Source organism: Petromyzon marinus, chromosome 5 (genome assembly GCF_048934315.1).
Source record: "Petromyzon marinus isolate PM22_M1 ecotype Great Lakes invasive population chromosome 5, UKy_Petmar_22M1.pri1.0, whole genome shotgun sequence".
NCBI lineage: Eukaryota > Metazoa > Chordata > Hyperoartia > Petromyzontiformes > Petromyzontidae > Petromyzon > Petromyzon marinus.
Genome location: NC_133671.1, coordinates 14,419,976 through 14,443,710, shown reverse-complemented (window position 1 = coordinate 14,443,710; position 23,735 = coordinate 14,419,976). Strand labels below are relative to the sequence as shown.

General features: G+C 44.6%; 1 protein-coding gene across 1 annotated transcript; it reads right to left on the bottom strand.

Annotated features, from left to right (window-relative positions):
* Positions 1-15,743: 15,743 nt before the first annotated feature.
* Positions 15,744-16,586, bottom strand: LOC116939294 (melanocortin receptor 4-like). Its single transcript, XM_032947502.2, has one exon. The coding sequence runs from the start codon at positions 16,584-16,586 to the stop codon at positions 15,744-15,746; it is 843 nt and encodes a 280-aa protein (XP_032803393.2).
* Positions 16,587-23,735: the final 7,149 nt, after the last annotated feature.

Below are 23,735 nucleotides of genomic sequence, written 5' to 3'. Positions count from 1 at the left end.
TGGAATTTCACGTTAAACCTTGTGTCGAGTTTTTGTTTATTCACCTCAGGACCCATTTTATTGACTTTAGACTTGCGGCATGAGTTGATATATGAACGTTGATGCTAATGAAATCAGGTACCGGAATGGCCGGTGTCAAAACTAGACCTGTAGGCAACAGATTTGAGAAGTATTGCATTAAAACAAGTTTTAGTGAAGAAACTTAATTCCTAACATAAAACTGCAAGAGGGAGATGCTTACTGTGGGAGACAGAGCAAGCGTTAGATGGCCGTGCAATGGTGTTAGACGCCTTTTGGCGTCCTCTGGTCTAACACCATTTGAGACTAAAGAAAGCTGTCTCTGATGTGGACCATTCAGTTTCAAGGACAATGCATATATTATCAGAATGTTTTTTGTTTGCATTCTGACCACAAGTATTGTGGTTAATACAGACACGATTCCTTGTAAAAGGTTTCAGTTTGGTGTTTTAACATCTTAACACCTGTTCTGTTGCCAGAAAAAGGGGAAAACATGTTCTCATATTTTGGTACTGGAAAAGGAGGTCCCATGATGTAGATGAAATATGTTTCTATATTTGAAGATCGTCATAGTTTTACTGAAACTCTCCCTTGATAAGTATTTATTTTTAAAATATGACGTGAGAATATTAAGGCACGTCTTAATATGCAAAGGTATGCTTGAGCTGCCAATCGTCAAGATAAGCTCAGTATCTTATTTGTATACACCTTACAGACAACTTATTCCACTGTGCATGCATTATTATTATTGTTGACAATTGGAGATCGAAAAATCTTGTTCTAGTGACCGTATCAATGTGCTGGTTATTCCTCATTTAGATTACAGTTTAAAATCGAATGGAAAACCAGGTTTAGACTTTAAGAATATGATTTATGATGTCTTGAAAATCAGATATCACTCTTATCATTAGTTGGCATGAATGGAGAGATAGCAAGGTAGTCGCAAGTAGTTTAAGAAAAACATGATTTATTTCTACTATATCTTCATGTTCTTCTTCTATACATTGACTATACATTCACATTCAGGTGGTGAAGTCAGATAATTGTGTTAGGAGTAGCGGAGTGGTGAAACGCCGTAAGGATGCCTCCTTCGTATTTGTGAATGGAGCATTGAGTTGTTAAATGGTCCATGGGTCTATTCTTCATGTTTGATGCCTTGAGCAAGGAGCTGCATGTTTTGTGTGCGCATGTACACGCGCACTGGCCGGGCACCATGTCCGCTATATTTATTGCACATTAATTGTCGCAGATCTGAAAAACAATGAGACAAAGAGCGAGCAATGTTATTGGAAATGTCTTGCCAGGTGACCAACTGAGCATGACTGGCGCAACGTGTTATATGAATTGTGACGCGGTGTAAATCAGATTTTATAGGGTCGCACCACCCAAACACAAAATTAGCCATCAATGTAGACCATTGGTTCTTAACGTTTACTGCAGTCTGGCACCCCGTTGGTTCTCAGTCTTTAAACAATGTATAATGTTAATAAATTCTTAGTTTTGATGAAACAAAGTAGTTGTACCTACTTGACCGTGCTTAATTTTGTCTTTTCGATGATTTACCTTCTAAAACAATCTGGCCATGTCTCGAACCCCCAAGGGGCGCGTGCACACCAGTTGAAGAATCACTGATATAGACGATGAATGAACGCTTTTAAATGAACAGAAGCCACCCAGGAACAAATAAAGCACAAGGAAAATGGCATTCTTTTTGAGGTTGCAGACTTGTTGTAAGGCAAACAAGTTATTTGGCGCTGCTGCTGCTGCTGCTACAGCTGCTGCATTGGCAGTGGTGCACAGCACAAATAAAAGCAACAAAAAATCTCAGTAACTCTGTCGCATAAAAAAAAAACTTGGCCCACTCATCCACTCTGGCCTATGCGTGTGCTGTGAAGAAGGTGACATTGCCCGAAATATCACCCGTTATACTTTATATATATCTCTTTTTTTTCTTTTTAGCGCCACAGTATTATTGACAAATGTGTTTTTAGTTTTTGCTAAAAGTTTACGGTAATGTCATTCGTAAAACATATTGCATTAACAGTTTACATTTTTACTGTTCATGACGAGCTGGACAAATTATGAGTTTCCTCTATCGTTCCTGTAAGGAATACGTTTAAATTAAGTACTTATGCATTAAAATAATAAATCAGAATTACCTTTTAAATCTCAAGCGTTGCAGTAAGGCCTTGAGCGAGGTTCTGGTCATTGGACTTCCAAACATGAATATGAGCGGTGTGGTGAGTGTGTTCAAGATGCGCAAGATAGAGAGAGGGTTGTTGGCAATGTTTTGACTTGAAAAGCACCGTCTAAAGGCAAAGCAGATGGACAAGTGGACTATGTTCGGAGTCCACAGAGCGATAAACAGTGAAGACGCAACGATGATGAGCCAAGCAGAGCGGTGCTTGTACTCCCTGCCAGTGTGTGGCTCCCTGTTTTGCTGTTTACTGGTGACGATGTAGAGTCTGACGTTCAAAATCACCATCACCCCAAACATGCCGGCCAAGAAGATTAACGTGACATACCCTTGACTTGTTTGACCGTTACCGCTGGGGAAGATTAGGCGCACGATAATCGACAGGGCGGGCCACGCCCAGGTGAGCGCGATCACGATCACGACCTTGGTCCTTGTCATCTTCTGCAGGTACTTGAACGGGTGCTTCACAGCGAGGTACCTGTCCACCATGGCGGCCACAATTGTGACGAGAGATATGCCGTGGACCGTTGCCAGCACCCGCAGGGGACTATCGTACGCCTCTAACTCTTGACTCACGTCGTACAGACCGAGGTAGAACCAGCCGGCTCCGGCGATTAAATCGCTGACGGTGATGCTCAGCGTGTACAGGTAGTTGTTTCTTTTCAGGAGCACCGGTGAGCAGAGCAGCGTGAGCAGCAGCAGCGAGTTGCTCGCGACGCTACTCGTCGCCAGACAGGCGTGGAAAGCGATCAGCGCCCCGTCTCCTGGCGTCTTCACCAGGTTGATGAGCGGCACGGACATGGCCTCGCGTCGACAGAAAGAACAGTCGTCGCCTAGGCTCGGGTCACTCACGTGGAAAATGTTCTTGGCTTTTGTACGGATTGACTTGCCTTCAGATTCAGATGCATATATAGGCTCTGTAATTCCCTTGTGGGCTATTTGTAGCCCATGCCTGTGGGAATTAATAAAACACTAAAATTGGTATGTGTGCTGCTGCTGCTGCTGCTATTGACCACCGAATTGATGGCAACCGGCTTGCCCCCGCGTCAAAATCCCAGGGCGTGCCCACCGTGTGGTGTTTTGCGAATTGATCGACGGAGACGCGGACAACGAAAAATAAAAATAATAACGGACAAACACGTAGACATTCCTCTCAATCCATACGGTTTAGCCGTATTTTTGTATAGGAAAATTTAGTATTTCAGGTCCATACGGCTACCAGCCGTTTCGATACGGGCAGCAAAAAAGTGTCTTTGTTCGTGTTTTTTCCCTTGTGATGGGACTTTGTAGGATTGACGTTGAGATTAATAGGGCACGGGGTGACTAACAAGGTCTGAATTGGGCTGTAATATGGTAGGCACTGATAAGGGATTGACAAGTATGTGTAGACACAGACATCAACGTGAAAGCAATTGAATAGACAGGTAGACATTGACATGAACACATGCGTGAGACACTGAAATGCAAATAAAACCATGAACTAAACCCGTGAACAAATTCCACATTTCTACGGTTGTGTCAAGTCCATCCAGAGTGGCGTTATACTTGAGAAATACAACAACCGCCATTCGCCACTAAGTGGCGGTGACGTCACCACGACGCTTGTGCCAGGCTATGTGCACCTTGAGGTGACGGGGCAGACCCAGGTGCCACAGGTCGACGGACTGAGACGACTGGCTGATGCACCACCTGTGCCCCCTGCTGTACCAACTTGCTGTGTTGAAGCCACCCGGCGCTCCGCTCGTTGTTGTGAGTGTCGCTCCTCCGCCCTCCGTTGTTGTTGGAGGGCGACTGCCTCCAACTGCCCAGTAGCATCCTTCACGAACTTCCTCCACAGAGGCCGATCTTGACACCGCTGGTACCAGTCATCGGCAAGTCCACTCAGCTCCACATCCTCCTGTACCACATCACTCCATCTCTTCTCTAGCCCGTGCCACGCCCGTTTCGTTCTCTCGATTCGGCCAAACAAAAGCTGTTTAGGCATGCGGTGGCTGGGCATGCGGGCTACATGGCCCAGCCAACGCAGCCTTGCCTGCCGGAGGAGCTCATCGATGGGACTTTGTCCAGATCTTTCAAGGATTTGTGAGCTCCTCACACAATCTAGCCTGGTTAAACCCAGGATGGATCGTAGGCAGGCCAGCCTAAATGTTTCTAACCGGCGAAGATATTCCATTAGGGGTGTCCACGTTTCGCAAGCGTAGAGAAGGGAGGGAATGACCATGGCCGAGAAGACCTGAAGCTTCGTGCGGAGCGACAGACCAGGTAGCTTCCACACAGCGTTACGCAACCGATGGAAAGATAATGCCGCTCGACTGATTCGGAGTGAGACCTCTGCTGTTAAACCGGAGCCGGTCATGAGCACACTGCCCAGGTATGGGAAACCCTCCACTCTCTCCACAACTGCCCTATCACCAATTGGGAGTTATGGGGGTGAAGTGTCCGATGGTACAAAATACTCAGGCAGATGCTTAGATTTGGTGGGGCAGAGGGTAAGGCCCCACCTCTTAGTGGCAAGCTCCAGGTTCAGCAGCAGCACCTCCAACTCCTCCTCTGAGTGAGCAGTAATATCCAGATCATCGACATAGATAACATGGTTGAGTAATAGGGAGCCATCTCTTGACCACACCCGGGCATCGATCAGCCTCCCATTGTATCTGTACCAGATGGAAATTCCTCCGGTACAGCTATTGAAGGCTTCACGAACTACGTGGTCGAAATAGATGTTAAATAATGTGGACATCCCTGTCGCACCCCAAGGTGTACAGGGAATGGTTCCGTCTCCCGGCCACGTAGTTTTACCCGGGCCTGCTCACCATCATGAAGGTCCTTAATGATCGTGAGCAGAGGGTCAGGGACTCCGAAAGCACGAAGAACGACCCAGAGCCCAGGCCTACTGATGGTATCATAGGCCTTGACCAGGTCAATAAAGCAGAGATGTAGGTCTTGTTGAAATTCCCTACACTTGTGCTGTAGCAGACGGACAGAAAATATGGCATCTGTGCAGGACCGCCCTTTCCTGAAACCGCATTGGGACTCCCCAGGCCTCTCCTCAGCGTGCCTAGCAAGGCGATGTTAAATAATCCTTGCCAGGACCTTTCCCGGCACACTGAGGAGTGAGATGCCCCTGTAGTTGTTACAGTCTGTACAGTCCCCCTTCTTAAAGAGGGGGGCCACCAGGGCATCCTTCCAGTCCTGCAGGAACTCGTCCAGTGGTCTAGACTGTTGTTATGATGTCATGTAGGGCAGTCTGTGCACAAACGCCACCCTCCCTCCGCATTTCGCTTGCGAGATCATCTCTGCCCCGTGCCTTTCCTGGTCTCAGACTCTGGATCGCCTTCAGTACTTCCTCAACAGATGGCACCTCAGCCAGCCACTTACAGGGGGTGACTTCTTCCAATATTTGAGGCACCGCAGCCTCAGCAGGGTCATCCCCAATTTGTCCCACGACGTTATCCAGGCTGAGGGATTTCCCCTACCCCAGGACCTCACAGAAATGCTCAGTAAATCTGCAAAGCTGTTCCTGGGGGTCGGAGATTGGATCACCGTTCTTTCCCCTAATGATGGTAATAGGTGTTATGCTGCAGGTTACTTTTATGATGGAATTAAATAGCGATTTGTGATCGCGGGCCATTGAGGCAGACTCCATCTCCTCAGCCACCCGCGACCACCACCCATCCTTGCAGCGCCTCACGGCTCTCCGAAGCTCCGAGCGAAGGCTGTGCTAAGCCTCCTCATTCTCCGACGTGGGATGCTGTAACCGATGAGAGTCGGGCTGTTGCTTTTTCTCAGCCAGCCTGAACACCTCCTCTGTCAGCCAGGGTCTCTGGGGAGGTCTGGACCGTGTACCCAAAGCAGTCATTGCAGCTGCATGAGCCACAGTCCTAAACCTCGCCCATTTCCCCTCGACATCAGGAGGAGTGGGGGACGATGCCAACCCCAGCCGCAAGCGATAATTAAATTCTCGCTTGCAACTTTCTTCAGCTAGCTGAGACCATTCCACTAAGGGTTTGAATGGGGTCATGGGTGTACACCCACCACTGGAGTGGAAGAATGGCAGGCGCATCTTACAGATGACAAGTCGATGGTCAGTGGGCAGATCAGCTCCACGGTAGGTCCTGGTGTCAAGGACATGGGCCCGGATCCGCTGTTCCATCACTATGTAGTCCAGAAGATGTTCTTGCTTGGACCCGGCATGCATCCATGATGTTGTGTGGATGCGCCGATGCCGGAACAGCGTGTTACAAGTCCATGGGCTGCACAAAATTCTAGCAGCCTCCTGCCGTTGTTATTGAGCTGAACTGGCCCATACCTTACAATCACTCCAGACCAGGTCCGGCAAAACATCCCCCTACCTTCTTGTGTTGCCGGATGGGCAACGCTGTCGTGGGCAGTGCTGTGGGGGGAGGGCCAATTCCGATTGGCCTTACCCCTCATGGCGTTTGTGACCACTACAGCGGCCAAAAGCAGGCTCTGAACGGGTGCGAGGGGCTGGTAACCCCTCCACCTTCAATTAATTACCGCTAAACCACGACGGAAAATTTTCATAAATAAGCTTGTGCCAGAGGCCCCGGGGGGACAGACATCTATTACGTCGCCTGGCCAAACCCCATTTGGCAGAGCCAGGAGACAATCCTTACCCTCGGGGCTCCTCCAGAAACAACAAAAAAACACTACGTGTGGCCAAGTGGAATGTTCGAACGCTCACTGCGGAGGAGAGGCTGCCACTCCTCTGTCGGGAGCTGGACCGGTACCGCCTGGATCTCTGTGGTATTCAAGAGGTCCGGTGGACTGGCTCTGGCTCCTGCCACCATGAGGGGAAAACAGTCCTCTTCTCGGGGCAGGAGACTGCCAAACAACAGGGAGTGGCTCTTTTTGAGAAATACGGACACACACACACACACGCATTTACATCAGCCATGATCAATCTACTGCTAGATGATGGACAGGCTCACAGCGTTGTTTTTGGTTTGGTGTACCGTGCAGATTGAGCAAACTCAAAATTGAGTTCCGTGGGATGGCAAACGTTAAGCAGCACTGCTGTAATGAACCACAATCGTGCGCAAATTCATAATGCGAATCCAAATTTTCAAGAGGGATTTTTTATTTATAATTATGATTGTGTTCCTCATGAAGATGCAAGGCCTGTAACCGTGGGAATTGAAATCCTTCTTTTGCCGCTGTACTAAATGCACCCATCCCAGCAAATAGCATTTAGCCCTCACAGCCATACCAGCCCATCTCTCTGTGTCACGAGGCTTTGTTCAGCTGTGCGTCGGAAACCCCTCTCATAGCCACACCACCATGTACCATTCACAGCTCGTACACGTGTCTCCCGTCTTATATTTTCGAATAAAACCTCAGCACAGTCGTCAGTAACACATGGCCTTGAAGGGAAAAGTACGACATAGATGACATTTTGGGTAATGGCCCCCACGTTGTGAAACTACCCACCGGTGACCCCCCCCAGTTGTGGAACTCTCTACCAATGGGGGATAGTCAATCGAATATTGTTGCGTGGTGTTTTTATTTTGATGTCTTCTTTTCATTCAGGAGGTCTTGAAACTTTGTGAAAGACACCATTACAAGTGCTAATTATTAAGTCATTTTCTGTGTTTTCAAGTAAAACACCCAACATATTCTAAACCAGTACATGAGATACAACAGAGCACAGAATACAGTGAGGGAAAAAAGTATTTGATCCCCTGCTGATTTTGTACGTTTGCCCACTGACAAAGAAATTATCAGTTTATAATTTTAATGGTAGGTGAACAGTGAGAGACAGAATAACAACAAAAAAATCCTGAAAAACGCATGTCAAAAATGTTATAAATTGATTTGCATTTTCATGAGAGAAATACGTATTTGACCCCCTCTCAATCAGAAAGATTTCTGGCTCCCAGGTGTCTTTTATACAGGTAACGAGCTGAGATTAGGAGCACACTCTTAAAGGGAGTGCTCATAATCTCAGCTTGTTACCTGTATAAATGACACCTATCCACAGAAGCAATCAATCAATCAGATTCCAAACTCTCCACCATGGCCAAGACCAAAGAGCTCTCCAAGGATGTCAGGGACAAGATTGTAGACCTATACAAGGCTGGAATGGGCTACAAGATTATTGCCAAGCAGCTTGGTGAGAAGGTGACAACATTTGGTGTGCTTATTCACACATGGAAGAAACACAAAAGAACTGTCAATCTCGCTCGGCCTGGGGCTCCATGCAAGATCTCACCTCGTGGCGTTGCAATGATCATGAGATCGGTGAGGAATCAGCCCAGAACTACACGGGAGGATCTTGTCAATGATCTCAAGGCAGCTGGGATCATAGTCACCAAGAAAACAATTGGTAACACACTACGCCGTGAAGGACTGAAATCCTGCAGCGCCCGCAAGGTCTCCCTGCTCAAGAAAGCACATATACATGCCCATCTGAAGTTTGCCAATGAACATCTGAATGATTCAGAAGACAACTGGGTGAAAGTGTTGTGGTCAGATGAGACCAAAATGGAGCTCTTTGGCATCAACTCAACTCGCCGTGTTTGGAGGAGGAGGAATGCTGCCTATGACCCCAAGAACACCATCCCCACCGTTAAACATGGAGGTGGAAACATGCTTTGGGGGTGTTTTTCTGCTAAGGGGGCAGGACAACTTCACCGCATCAAAGGGACGATGGACGGGGCCATGTACCGTCAAATCTTGGGTGAGAACCTCCTTCCCACAGCCAGGGCATTGAAAATGGGTCGTGGATGGGTATTCCAGCATGACAATGACCCAAAACACACGGCCAAGGCAACAAAGGAGTGGCTCAAGAAGAAGCACATTAAGGTCCTGGAGTGGCCTAGCCAGTCTCCTTAATCCCATAGAAAATCTGTGGAGGGAGCTGAAGGTTCGAGTTGCCAAACGTCAGTCTCGAAACCTTAATGACTTGGAGAAGATCTGCAAAAGAGGAGTGGGACAAAATCCCTCCTGAGATGTGTGCAAATCTGGTCGCCAACAACAAGAAACGTCTGACCTCTGTGATTGCCAACAAGGGTTTTGCCACCAAGTACTAAGTCATGTTTTGCAGAGGGGTCAAATAACATTTTTGACATGCGTTTTTCTGGATTTTTTTGTTGTTATTCTGTCTCTCACTGTTCAAATAAACCTACCATTAAAATTATAGACTGATTTCTTTGTCAGTGGGCAAACGTACAAAATCAGCAGGGGATCAAATACTTTTTCTCTCACTGTATGTCACGGAATAACTCCATTGCTAGTCGTAAAGTAAAACACTTTTAATTGGTAAACAATAAGTATTTACATTGACCACTCTTAGTGAAAAGGAGAAGCATTGGTTGAGGCTGCTACATTACACAATTTGGCTTGTTAATCTCTTTTGTATTTTTATTCGAGCAATATCATTTAATATGTTTTATACTTGAACATTTATGTAGGCCTTAATTTATTGATAGTATGCTTCGCTGTTATCTTTTTTGTACCAAGTCAAATCCCTTTATCATAGTCTGCAGACGTAAGTTGGCTTCGAGATTAATATAAGGGATAAAAAAAGTCGAGTACAACAAGTCAACATAAAGAAATGCATCTCTCAATTAGATGGACAAATCTGGAAAACACATGCGAGTATTTGTACCTTGGGTACTTGCTGAAAGTGAACCGGGACAAAAGAAAATAAGTGAAGGGGTTGAAAAAAGCAGGACCAGATTACTTAAAAAAATACTCAACTTGATCATGAAATCAATATACTCGTGAGCCTCAAGGAGAACGTTATTAAGTGGTGTATGTTACCTTCTATGACATACGGATCAGAAACATGAACCCTGATTAAGAAAATCGGGGGAAGGAAAACAATCTGAAGAGTGCACAAAGGAGCGTGGAGACATGTGTGGCTGGAATTACACCGAGAGACAGAACGAAGAGCACGTGCATGAGAGTGTAATTAAAGTAATGCGATGTCTAACGCGCACAACTATGTCACAGATCGTGAGGCGCGGAGCCAAGTTCGGCGTCGCTCGAAAGCCAGGCGAGAGAGGTGGGGGCCTTGAAGTGGCTCTTAAAAGAGAGTGCAGGTCGAACTCTGGCAATGAGACGTGGGATGGCGTACTATATACATACTTGTAAAAAAAATATATATACAGACTCTACGTTTGTTTATTTTTGGTTCAGTTTTTTTTTATTCTAAGTATTGATAAGGTGAGGAACTTCGTTGCACATGAACTGACACTTGTGACCTGAAAACCAGGCGGACATCGGTATTTTCACGAGAAGCCCCTCTCCCCCCCCCCCCCCCCCCCACACACACTTTTATTCGGTGAATTATCGAGGTCATCGCTGCGCGAGGTTCACTGTAACCACGAACATAACGTTGTGTGAAATACACGCTTGTGTCGGAATTAACTCCTTACCACCAAACCTCACGGCTGAAAGCAAGACAACATTTCAAACATTTCGATTAGAAGCTTTCGTGACTGCAAGGATTCATCTTCTTTGGTTCTTTCGGTAAAGTCACGTAGAATGAGAATAAAATAATAAATTGATAAAATAAAATAACACAATAAAATTCTCACGACGTTTCGGCTTGTGTTGTGGCCGAAACGTCGTGAGAATTTTATTGTGTTATTTTATTTTATCAATTTATTATTTTATTCTCATTCTACGTGACTTTACCGAAAGAACCAAAGAAGATTTCAAACATTGTTCAAAATGGACAGCTACCAGGAGACTTTAAATAATATAAAAAATGGGAACATATTTGTAGATGAAATTATCAAATGTTATGTTATTTAATGTCATAGCTAACAATGTTATTTTTTTTACTTCTAACAACTTACAATTGTTTAATCATTTGTTATAGCTTCTGTAACATCTGTTTGCACAATAGGTCCATAATTGTGTTCGGGTTAGGCCCCGTGGTCAAACAACCCCAAATTACCAATGCACCCAATTTCAATATATCTATTGTCTAACTGCACCCTACGTGTTAGACGGCATCTCAATATGCTTTGCATTTGCGAGGGACAGCATCGCATCAATGTACAGTCGCATTGAGCATGAATGATCACTAAGCCACTTCGATTCGCTGCTGGATGGAGGTTAATTCCACTGCCTGTTGGTGTGAATGGCTGTATCTATCAGCATGTGCTCCTATTATTTTTGCTCCATCTCCCCTTTGATTGATTCTTTATAATTGCCACTTATCTTGGCCGCCTCTTGATCGCTAATTTGATCCATCGGTTGCCGTTCGTGCGAGCCTTGTCATAAGCACGTTCCATTGAATTTTATTGACGGGTGTGAAAGCTTACGTTGCAACAATGCATGTTTCTCCATGTAGTCGTAATATATCTCAATAGTATGAACAATCACAAAGGAGGGCAATTTCTTTTGGTAATCAATTTATTTCATGCATGAAAAAAACATACGCAATTCAGTATATTATATGTTTCTTAATCTTGTGATTTCTATTTTATTTGAAACAATCTGATCGGAAACATTTTTCATTTAGACGCACCTAGACGCGATACACATTAGACACGTAGTAGTTCATCCCATCCCCGCGATTCGATTAATTTTCATGATTTAGGGTAATTATTCGATTCTCTCATTTTTTGGTCTTCTGACAATCTCGTTTGTATTGTTTCTTGTGTTGTTGTCTTATTTGTACCATTGTGCCCGTGCCATTAGCCTAACTGTAAAATGTGCAAAGCGTTTGAATGTAATTTTTATTTACATCGTAAGATAATTATAGGTTTTTACATTGAAGTGATGCATGTGGAGCGAGCGACTTGCGAGACACGACGAGTAGAAGGCTTCTTATGTATTAAGAGCACACGGGGCGATACGCTTCGTAACGCAGCTACACATAGGCGATCCTAACACGCAGCCCATCTCCGTCATACACTACCCTAGCTGTTCGACTAGCATAGCGGCGGCGACGGAGATAGTCTTGCAGAAGAACAGCCACGTGGTCGAAGACGTAGAGATGACGACGAGCAGCGACGGAGCCAGGACCCAGGACGCCCAGAACAGCCCCAAACATCTGGTTCGGTCCCTCTTATATCTACCCGGCTTGGACAAGCTCCACCTCTGGCCACGCCCCCTTTGCAGAACCTTCGGGAAGGTTCCCGGAGCTTCTCGACTGACTCCGCCCTTTCACCTTTAGCCCAGATACGCCCCCCTTATAATAAGGCATTATGTAATGCAGCCATAACCGTAATTACCCCTACATGCCGACAGGTGTCACCCTGTCATTACACATGTATAATGAGCATAATAATCCACTTTAAACCTACGAATGAGTGCATCAGTACATGCCCAACTGATATAAAATGCAGCCCGACGCAATATTCACGACCAATTGGAGAGCCCGACAGATAGAAACAGAAATCCACAAGTTTGACCTGACCTGCAGGAATGCGACCATCTAAACGGCAACACTTTGAACCTTCGAAATACATTGTAATATCGGGGAGGATCAGTGGTGGAGGATGGCTTTCGCGGGAACAGGGAGACCGCGGATATTTCCAGCGGCGGTGGCGTGTGTGCTGGAAACGCGGTCAAATGCTATGAAAGAGTCTTTGGCCTCTAATACCTGCCCTGATAAACACGCGTTCCCATTCTGTTCTATTATTGCGCATGATGGCAGCAGCAATATGTTTGGGGGCAAAATGCTAATGTCGAGGTCTGCGAGCTACGAGAGGGCTTCCAGAGACCATTTCGTGTAGTTTTGCTGTTCCTCCTCTGTTGAAGGAGGGGGGGCTGCAGTGGTTTACCATGTGGTCCATGATGCTGGGCAATGCTTACTCTATCACTGCGTTGTTCCTAAGATGCAGTTCTTAAAGATTGCTTGTCATTTATTACCTGCAGCTCGGTTAATTACTGCTGCAATAAAAATAGGTGGACAAGCCCAGGTTGGAGCAATGTTCCTAAAGAAACATTGTTTTTGATTGTTTAAAATCAGCGCATATTACCTGTTGGAACATAAATCAGGCATACGGACCTTGACAAAGAAAATGGGGATGTAAAAAAGATGGACTAGTGCACAAAGAAGCATGTAGAGATGCACGTTCGTGATTACACTGAGAGATAGGAAGAGGAACACGTGGATCAGAGAGCGTGTGCGGTTTGACTGCCAAGAAAAGTACGCGGACTTGCGGGCAGGGAACGTCGCTCGAAGGGACGGCTATGGCCCGCGGTCGAGACTTAGCGGCAGAGTGGCAGCCCAATGACAGAACGCCCCCGAGGTGGTGTCCACCACGGGGGTGGAGCGATGAAATTGGCTCGCGTGCAGGTATTGGGGGCGCCGCAGTGGCGAGGTGTTTTCTCCCTTGCCTGGTCTGCAGTGGGTTCGATCCCAACCCTGACGTCTCGATATTTGGAATTTGCATGTCTCTCTCCCCATGGTCGCGTGGATTTTTCTCCTGGTCCTACGGTTTTTCCGTCCATATTTTTAAACGTGCGTTTAGATTATTTGGCTAGTAGCTCAGTGGGCTTTACCGGGTAAATACAATTGTTTATGTTCTTTGTTTGGTTTTAATGGTGCTGATAGCTGATGATGAGTTCGTACCAGTTGACTTAAGCTATAAATACTACTCGTTCAATTACCAATTCTTTATTTGTGTACGTTTTATAGCATGGTCATATTTATTTTACCAAACATACACCGAATATATTTCGTAAATCCCAGGATGTTATGAAGCTGTTTATATTCAGTTGGTGGGAAGAGCAACTCGAATAGGGGAATGCTACTCAGTATATATCCACAAGTCACTGTATCTATCCATTATAAAGGTGAACATTATTACAATCATGATTATATTTAGAAATTAGCTAAACAATCTCAGCACCATAGGTTTTTGATTGATGTAATTTGTACCCACAAGGCAATGTGGCTTAATTTCACTATATACGTTCAAACAATACAAGTATAATTTTGTCTGTATATCTTTGGCGTTTGTTGATACCTGAACGTGTGAATTCGTTCGCCTGCGATGTTATTGATAGGAAATGTGCAGCGAACACACACGAGTTGTCATGGCACCAGAGCTGCCACAAGTTCCCTGTCAAAGAGAGAAATGATGAGCACGTTAACCGATATCACCATTAGTTTTGGTTTGATGTGTTATTGTGTCTGCCCCTGCCTACCTCTCATCTCCCTCGACTCCCCTCGACGTGTTCTCCTGTCTTTTCTCTCCCTCTACACCTCTCCACGTGTTCTCCTGCCTCTCCCCTCTCATTTCACTCTACTTCTATCTGTGCACTAATTAACCTCTCCCCTCTCATCTCAATCTATACTCCTCCATGCACTCTCCTTCCTCTCCCCTCTCATTCCACCCTACGACCGTCCATACACACTCCTACCTCTCCTATCACATCTCACTCTACTCCCCTCCATGCTCTCTCATACCTCCGCCCTCCCATCTCACTCTGATTTCATCCACTCTCTCTCCTATCTCCCCCCTCCCATCTCACTCTACCCCCCACTTCACATACTCTCATACCTCTCCCCTCTCGCCTCACTCTACTCCCCTCCACGTGCTCTCTTACCTCTCCCATCACATCTCAGTCTACTCCCCTCCACACACTCTCCTACCTCTCCCCCTCATCTCTCTTTGCTCTGCTGCACGCACTCTCTGCTCCAGCAACCGAGGCACTCTGTTCGATCCTCCAGTCACAACCTTTTTGCTCAATGGGCGGTTTCTCATTCTTCTCTGCTGTTCCTACCGTCAGGAACTCCCAGCCATCCGTGTTGTCGACTCCCTGACCCTGTTCAAGTCCTGGCTCAAGACCTTCCTTTGTGTTCCAGCACCTGTCACTGCCCGCTTCTATAAAATGAATAGCTCACGGATATTCTCTGCTGCGTCTTGAGATGGAACTAAATGTAGACACTGTTCTAATGGAAATGCTATTGTTAAGTGGCATCAGCGGTGTGCCATTTATGTGGGTTTGTGGTTGTAAGAAAGTGTATAAATAACCGGTATAATGTGCTTTCATGTAATTCCGTTATATATCAGCCGACATTATATAAATGTTGTGAACGAAGAGATAATAACGAACACAAACAATATTGTTGATCTGTGCGTACATGTAGTGGTTATTTACAGCACGTTAGCGAATGTTTCATACTAGGCAGCGGAATTAAAAAAAATCTGAGTTTATTTCCTTCGCTTAGTGCAGCCTATGGCTCAGTTTTGTCGAGTGTTGTGCGTATCTTACATTTGCATTGACCAGACGTCTTGAACATAGTGCAACATCGCACCAGTGCCCATTACCACCTTGCAATAGACATGTTTTTCATTATCCAGCACATACATCTAGATTGAAAACTAATTTCTTTAGAACTCCATTTTTTTGTTTGTTGTCCTTCCCCCGCACCTCCGATTAGCATGGTTGGCTGCGTATGGTGCGAAAGAAGTTCAACATACATGCACGCATCGAGGCTTCATATTGATCAATATAGTTTTGACAAAGAATTGCTCACGCTTAGCGCCAGTAGAGTCACAATTGAATACACGCATCACGATTTTTTTCGAATTCACCTTTTAAATCTGAGACGTCGCACCAGTGTCTTGACGGAGTCCCTGGTCATGGGGCTTCCGAAGAGGAAGATGAGCGGCGTGGTGAGGGTGTTCGCCATGCGTAGGATGGCGAACGGATTAGTCGCGTTGTTGGAGATGATGAGGCAGAGCTTGAAGGCGAAGCAGGTGCACACGTGCGCGATGTTGGGCAACCACAGGACGATGAACAGGGTCGACGCGACGACGATGAGCGAGGCGGAGTTGTGCCGTGTCCCTCCGTCGGCCTGCGGCTCCCTCTTCTGCTGCCGCCTGATGACGGCGTAGAGTCTCGCGTTCAGAATCACCATGATGCCGAGCATCAGGATCGAAAAGGTCATTGTGGAGTAGCCTTGGTACGTAAGGCTTCCTTTTCCAGGAAATACGCCCTGGATGATTATCGTCACGAGGGGCCAGAACCAGACGAATCCGATCAAGATCAGAACCTTGATCCGCGTTACTTTTTGTATGTAGCGGAACGGATACTGCACAGCCAGGTACCTGTCCACCATGGCAGCCAGGAGGGCGACGAGAGAGATGCCGTGGATTGTTGACAGCACCTTTTCGGGGCTGTAAAAGGATCCGAAAGTTTCGCTGGCTTCGTAGAGCGCGAGGTAGAACCAGCCGGCACCAACAACCAGGTCGCTGATCGTGATGCTCAGCGTGTAGAGGTGGTGGTTTGACTTCAACAGGGCGCTGGAGTGCAGCAGAGCCAGCAGCAGCAGCAGGTTGCTGACAACACTGGCAGTCGCCAGACAAACGTGGAACGTTATCAACGCGGCGTCGCCCGGCGTTTGAACTAATTTGATGAGAGATTCAAGCATGTCTCGCTTTGAGAGAGAGAGAGAGAGAGAAAAAAATATATATTTATATCGCGGAAGGTCGAAGCTCCCCGTACGCTATTTATTTTGCGGTAAGGGCGACGGCACCTTCTGATTCATTTATATATGGGGTTTTGTAATTCCCTGTGGGCCGTTTCAAGGCTATGGAGGACGTACACACACACACACAAAACCTTTAAAGGGAACGAGTGTGCCGCATTTGAGCACTGGAATGAACACTGAAGTGGCGGTGTTTGATCATTATCCATCATCGCGTATACAGCCGGAGCACAAATGACCAATTCCCAGGGACCTCTTTATTTTTTGGTCTTCCTTGGGGGAGGAGCTGGCCTGTAAACAGAACTTTCCACGGCAAGCAACCGGCCGGCTTCCACAGCAAACGATCATAGTTACGATCCTCTCTCCTATCCGTGACCGCGTTCAATTATTTGCGTGAATGTGGTTATTGATAGAAGGTGCTGAAAGAAAACATTGTTGACCACGTTTGTGAAGCGAAGCGTGATGAAAATAAGGACGATATACGTCTGGAGTTACAGGAAGAAGCCAGCCATTAAAATGTATTGATGTTTTTTTTCTTAAATCCACAGTCCTTCGTAATGTAGGGAGACAATGTTGGTCGTTGGTGCACACAGTAAGCAAAGCATCACTTTATAAATACGATAATAGATGATGACACAGAGACACCTTTGAAATCACCCCAGGAACACCTATCATCCACTAGGTGGATAATGTGCCTGACAATGTTTTGACCACGTGGCATGCAGACCTTTGTTTTGTTTTAAGAGCTGCTTTTTGTTGAATTCAGTAACGGACCACGAACATAAGAGCAGATAACTTGCAGATAACCTGTGTAGTATGCTTGTCCCGAGAACCCACTCCTATACCACTCTGTCAATTGAGCTGAATGAGGAGTCATTTGATAGCTTGTATGTATGCATATTTAAATTTTCGCACCGTACGTAGCCAACCATGATAATCGGAGGTACGGGAGGAGGACAGTAAACTAAACAAACTAAACTTATGACCGGTAGTTCATGCAAACGATGTCAACATTTCAACCACAATAATTGACCTTTGATTGACCTCTGATTGACCTTTGACCTGATAATTCAGATAATTGGGATTATCCACCTGGCACTTAGTACGTGCCCCTTTGGAGAGGTGTGTGTGTGTGTGTACCCTGCTTGGGGAGAGCCGAGGAGGGGTGGCGCGAAGGGGTTTGGTGTGGCTGAAGTGATAATATACCCGTGAGAGCTCACACGTGCTGTCAATGATAGACTCACTCCAAGCTTCGTGTAATGTATTTGAGAAAACATGCTTGTGAAAAAGGTCCCCATTTGGTGAGGGGGATACAATTTTTTGAAGTGGGAATTTTTTGTTTGTCATTCGGGACCAGACTGGGGTCCATTAACCCACCACAATTGTGAACATCGGTTAGTCACGGTTGGCTGCGAGGATTTGAACACAGGTTTAGTGGTGCTGTTTTTAACGCTCTGGACTTTAAACCATGCCAGTCAGTGCGGGTTGATGAAGGCGGAGAGGGAGCATAGATGGATTGTGCCTTGATCTCACAAGAACAAATCTTCCCACAATGCAATGTGCCAGAAACTATTTCTAATTTATTTAGGAGTTTATTTAGTAATACTTTTTTAGGGTCTGTCGGTTACTCAATAGCGACTATTAGGTAACGACTCATTTTCTAATTTAAAAACTGGTGATCAGAAAAAAAGTATTTAAAATGTAATTATTCTCAAGCCTCATTGTGTGAAGTGCATTCTCCAGTCATTATATCTGTCCGTCCTCCATTTTCTGAACTGTCTTATTAATTGAACAACTATAATTTCAAGTTATTATTTTTTTACAATCCAGATTTTATTTTATGAGATTGAAACTATGCGGTAAGCAGAAGAGGATGCTGAAAAATGATATTGTTGTAATGTACTTCTTTGCAACCGCATGTATACTCCCCACCTTCATCAACCTTCACTGACCAGCATGATGACGTGTGGTCAAATAACCCTTATGACCGACACAGCCCTCATTCATCAGTTAATTAACCAAGAGATGAACATTGAAGCTAGTGATCGTCAAGTGTTCCTCAGACGGAGATTCAGGCCTAGAATCTCAGTGGGACCCGCTCCGCACTTTGACATGTGGCCTAGCCCCAAAGTCACCCGTCCACTTCCCGTGAAGATTGTTTGATTTCAAAATGGGTGAATGGAAAATGAGTATAAGAGCTATAGAATTGGTGTAATGTGATCCCTCTTGAATATTGAACTGAAGCTTGACTTTAAAAATTTTAATCGCAAATCAAATCGCAATATCTGTCAGAAAAATCGCAATTAGATATATTCCCCAAATCGTTCAGTCCTACCCCGGAGTCCCTCTTGCAAATAAGATTTCCCCCGGTCTCTTAAGTGCTCGCCCGAGTTCAGCAAAATGAACGTGAATCTCATGGACAAATACCAGAAAGTACAACTTTAATTATACGCAAAAAATTACGTTACCATATGTAAGTGCCAAACAGACAACATTTGAATGTGGAAACCTTCCCATTTTAATATTTAACACAAATTAATTGGTGTTTATTCTTAATCTGTTCATTAATTTCCCTCATCAGTATATTCACATGTTTCCATACCTGATATAAATAATGAAATTACAATATTCAGTATATGGATTTATGAAGAACTGTATCACTGTAGTTATTACAATATTTATTTAATCGTCATTAATATTACAGCACATTGTTTGAGTAACTTACGACAAATCACATAAACACCATCCACAAGCAAGTCATCATCATGGTCAATCCGCTGTTAGATGAAGGCCTGTCCATTTTTTCTGACAATAAGGTATCAAAATAATGACTTACATCTTAAGACGCATCTTAAATTCTAATGATCAATCGTGACAACAACAAATCATTGTAACCATCAGAAGTTGCCGCTTCACGATATCAACTGTGTAAGGTGGTGGCGGGTTTAACGACACATTTATATTTCCAATAATGCCTATTTTTGTATTGTCAATGTGCGACTTTCATGTGGTTATTAAGTATTGATTCTTAAATATGTTTATGCTTCTAAAAAGTATTGCTTTGATAGGCTATTTAATCATCATCGTCAGTCATGGTCAATCCACTGCTGGGTGAAGGCTTCCTCAAGCTGCCACAACCTATCAGCGATTAAAACAATGCACCCACAAAGTGATTTCATCACTCCCATCTCCCTGGCGGCCATCCCCTCAGAAGCGTTCCATTCCTTGGCTGCTACTCCATTATTATAACTTTTTTTACTTAAGCATTTATTTTTATTGTTTTTTCAAGACCCAAAGATGCAGTGGGAACATCAAAGGGAAGGTGCAAGAGAGCACGTGACAACCAAATGTACGATTGACATAGTGAGTCACTCCACCATGGTGATAACACTGTGTAACAAATTATTTTTTTTGTTCCTGGGTAGTAAGTATTATTTCCTAACTGCTTATACCTCAAAAGTACAGAAAATGGCTATTATTCCCCACAAACTTTGCTTTTGTGACCAGGACAGTGACATTTAGGAATGTACATATTTTCAGTGAGAAAACGTGGTGTGCATTTGTGTCATTCCTTCACGTACAGTAAAGTCCTGGTCACAAAAGCAAAGTTTGTGGGGAATAATAGCGATTTTCTATACTTTTGAGGCATAAGCAATTAGAAAGTAACACTTACTACCCAGGGACAAAATTGGTGTTACAGAGTATAATGCAACAGACGAGAGCAACTGGTCCCGTTGCCCTGTCTGGGCAGGGGCATAGATCGGACAGCAGGAAATCGTGGAAAGAGCACGAGAAGTGGTGGTGGTGGGGGGGGGGATATAAGTGAATAAGACCCAAAATAAAATAATATAAACGCGTTGTCTAGGTTGGTCAGTGTTTTTTTGTTTATCTTCCAGGAGCAACGATCAAGGGTAGAGGGTGGCGTAGTGTCCAGAGTCCATACCCACTTCCCTTATCCCTTCTCCCCTGGCCCCCAATCCCACGGTTAGTCATGCTGGGTTCAGTAAAAACCGAGACCATATGGCCTCATACGTCATTGTTATTCTTCACCATCGTTGGGCTACTTAAAGCACGTTAACATCAGATTTGTCCATGGAACCATAGAAATGAACGTTGAAGGTTTACGAGGCCACTTAGGTCCCTTGAGTACGGTGTGTCCCAGGAGCCTGTGGTGTGCCCGGGCGAAATGGAGGCGACCCCTAACAAATCATCATCACCAAAGCAAAATGCACAAACCAACAGCTTGCAGGCATTGTAAGCTGGGTGGAGTGGTGGTGCGGTGGTCAGCGCACTGCACTAAGAACCCAGGAAACCCGAGAATAATTCCCAGCTATGCTCACGTAAAAGCGGTGAGTCGACATCTGAACTGCTCCTGGGATTTTTCGATTTGAAGCTTTCGTGACTGCAGGGATTCATCTTCTTGGTTCTTTCGGGAAAGTCACCACGTAGAATGGAAATAAAATAATAAAAATAAAACAATAAAATAAAATTCTCACGAAGTTTCGGCCACAACACAAGTAGCCTTCTTCAGGTGTGGCCGTCTTCACAAGTAGTCTTCTTCACCTGAAGAAGGCTACTTGTATTCTTGGTTTTTTAGGTAAAGTCACGTTGAAGAGAAACAACAAAATAATAAAATATATATAAAACTATAAAAAATTCTCACGACGTTTCGACCATAACTCAAACGGCCATCTTCAGGTGTGTTGGTTTGCATAAATTTATTTTTAAACGGCGCATTTATTTATTTATAAAAAACGTTAGCGCCACGCGCAGCGATTTGGCAGTTTACCCAGGACTAGTCCATCTATATTCTGAAAAGAGGAGGGGGGAGACGAAATTTTTTATAATGTATGCTGTCTGAAAGCCACTGTAAGCGTGAACAATCAATTAAGAACTGTAATGGTTTATCAAATCTTTCCAATGATTGCTAAGATAGAATCCATCTTCTCGGTTGAAATTGTCTCTGTGCTTGTATATGTGGATAGCCTCATGAACGAATCTCTCATGGAAGCCAGATGGCTTACAAAGAACCTTTGTCTTGGAAAAGTCAATGGCATGTGAGCCTACTGAATTAGAACAATGATCTGCTACGGCCGAGGTGTTGGTCCTACCGTGTTTAAGGTCTGCTTTGTGTTCACGAATGCGGTCCGAGACATGGCGTTTGGTTTCTCCAATGTAACTACTACCACAGAGGCAACTTAGTTTGTAGACACCAAGGTATTGTATGTCCGGAATCACATCTTTTACAGACGGAACCAGATCACGGATTTTATGTAATGTGTTGAAACGGACCTGGATCTTGTGTTTATTCAAGATTTTGGAGATCTTTTTTGTGATCCCAGCAATGTAGGGTAAAGTGATGGTTTTGAAAGGCTCCTCAAGAGGGTTCTTCTTCATGGTTTGAGTGATAGCTTTGTGGATTGTATAGTCGGAGTAACCATTAGCCCTAAGAGCTTGGTGTACGTGCTTGAGTTCACTGCTTATTTGTTCCTGGTCGGATATGCATTGGGCTCTATGATACAGAGTCTTGATGAGAGAATTCTTCTGTGATGGATGGTGGTCGTGAGAATTTTTTATTGTTTTATATATATTTTATTATTTTGTTGTTTCTCTTCAACGTGACTTTACCGAAAAAACTAAGAATATGAATTACTGCAGTCACGAAAGCTTTAAATCAAAATTTAATCGCCTCTACGGGGAGGGTTTTCACATAACTTTAAGATCCTTCAACAAACTCCGGGATAAGAAAGCTCAGCTGATCGAGTCTCTCACCTTCCTGAAGAGATGCCGCGACTCTGGGGTAATACCAATCGCATTTACACTGACCTCTGCTGCTGTAACTTCTTCTAATGCGAAACGAATTCTTTTCAAAACTAGCTTAGCTCTTATCTCAGAAAAAATCAGACTTATACGCACAGAACTAGATCAGTTAGACAAGACACTCTACAAATCACACTTATCATTGACGGCAATAATGTCCACATCGGATTGGGAACATGTAGACAATATGACTGCCTCTTCAGCTGCTACTATGTCGACCAAATGTAAGGAAAACCTGATTTCCAAATTTAACCTCCTCTTCAACAAAAGACCGGACCCACACACCAAAAAGTTAGACGTTAATAAAGTCGTAATTAATCGCAGTAACAGTTCTATTTCCGATGGTCTGAAATCCGTTTTAGCTAAAGGTCTAAACTTTGCAGTCACACCTAAACACATACCAGTTAATGATATAATTGCCCAAGTAGACGTTGCTCTCAGGGGCCTGGGTCACATCGCTGCAGACGTAGCAAGATCTGAAATCGCTGCAACCCTCAAAAACGCTAAGATGCCAGCTAGCAACTTCAGCAAAGATGAGCGTTTTGAATTATATAAATTAAAAAAGAGGAATGATATTGTAGTCCTCTCAGCTGACAAAGGCAATGCTACTGTCATCATGGATAAAATAGAATACAACAACAAAATTAAAGAATTACTCGACGATGGTAGTTATACAAAAATAAAAAGAGATCCCACCAACAGCCTCGTCACACAAACCAACAAAATAATTTCTGATTCAACCGCATTAATTGATCAATCTAAACAGTTTTCGTTGAAACCTTCTGCTGCCAGGCCACCAAGATTATACGGCTTACCAAAAATACATAAAGTAGATACACCTCTTCGTCCCATAGTCTCTACTATCAGCTCCCCCACCTACAAACTAGCTCGTTTTTTGTCTGAAAGCCTGCGTCCTTTCACTGGAAAGACCACCTCTGCGGTACAAAATTCTACTCACCTGGTATCGACAATCAAGGGTATTTCCCTGTCCCCAGACGACCTGCTTGTCAGTTTTGATGTAGTTTCCTTATTCACCAAGGTTCCTGTACCTGACACCATTGCAATCATTGAAGACTTGGTTCATCAAGGACTAAACACTGAGGTACCCCCCCTGGTGAGACACTGTTTAACCAATACATACTTCACTTGGAATGGAACTTTCTACAAACAAACTGAGGGCACCCCAATGGGCTCCCCCCTTTCTCCAGTTATAGCTAACATTTTCATGGAGAAATTTGAGACTGACGCCATCCAGACTGCCACTCTGCGCCC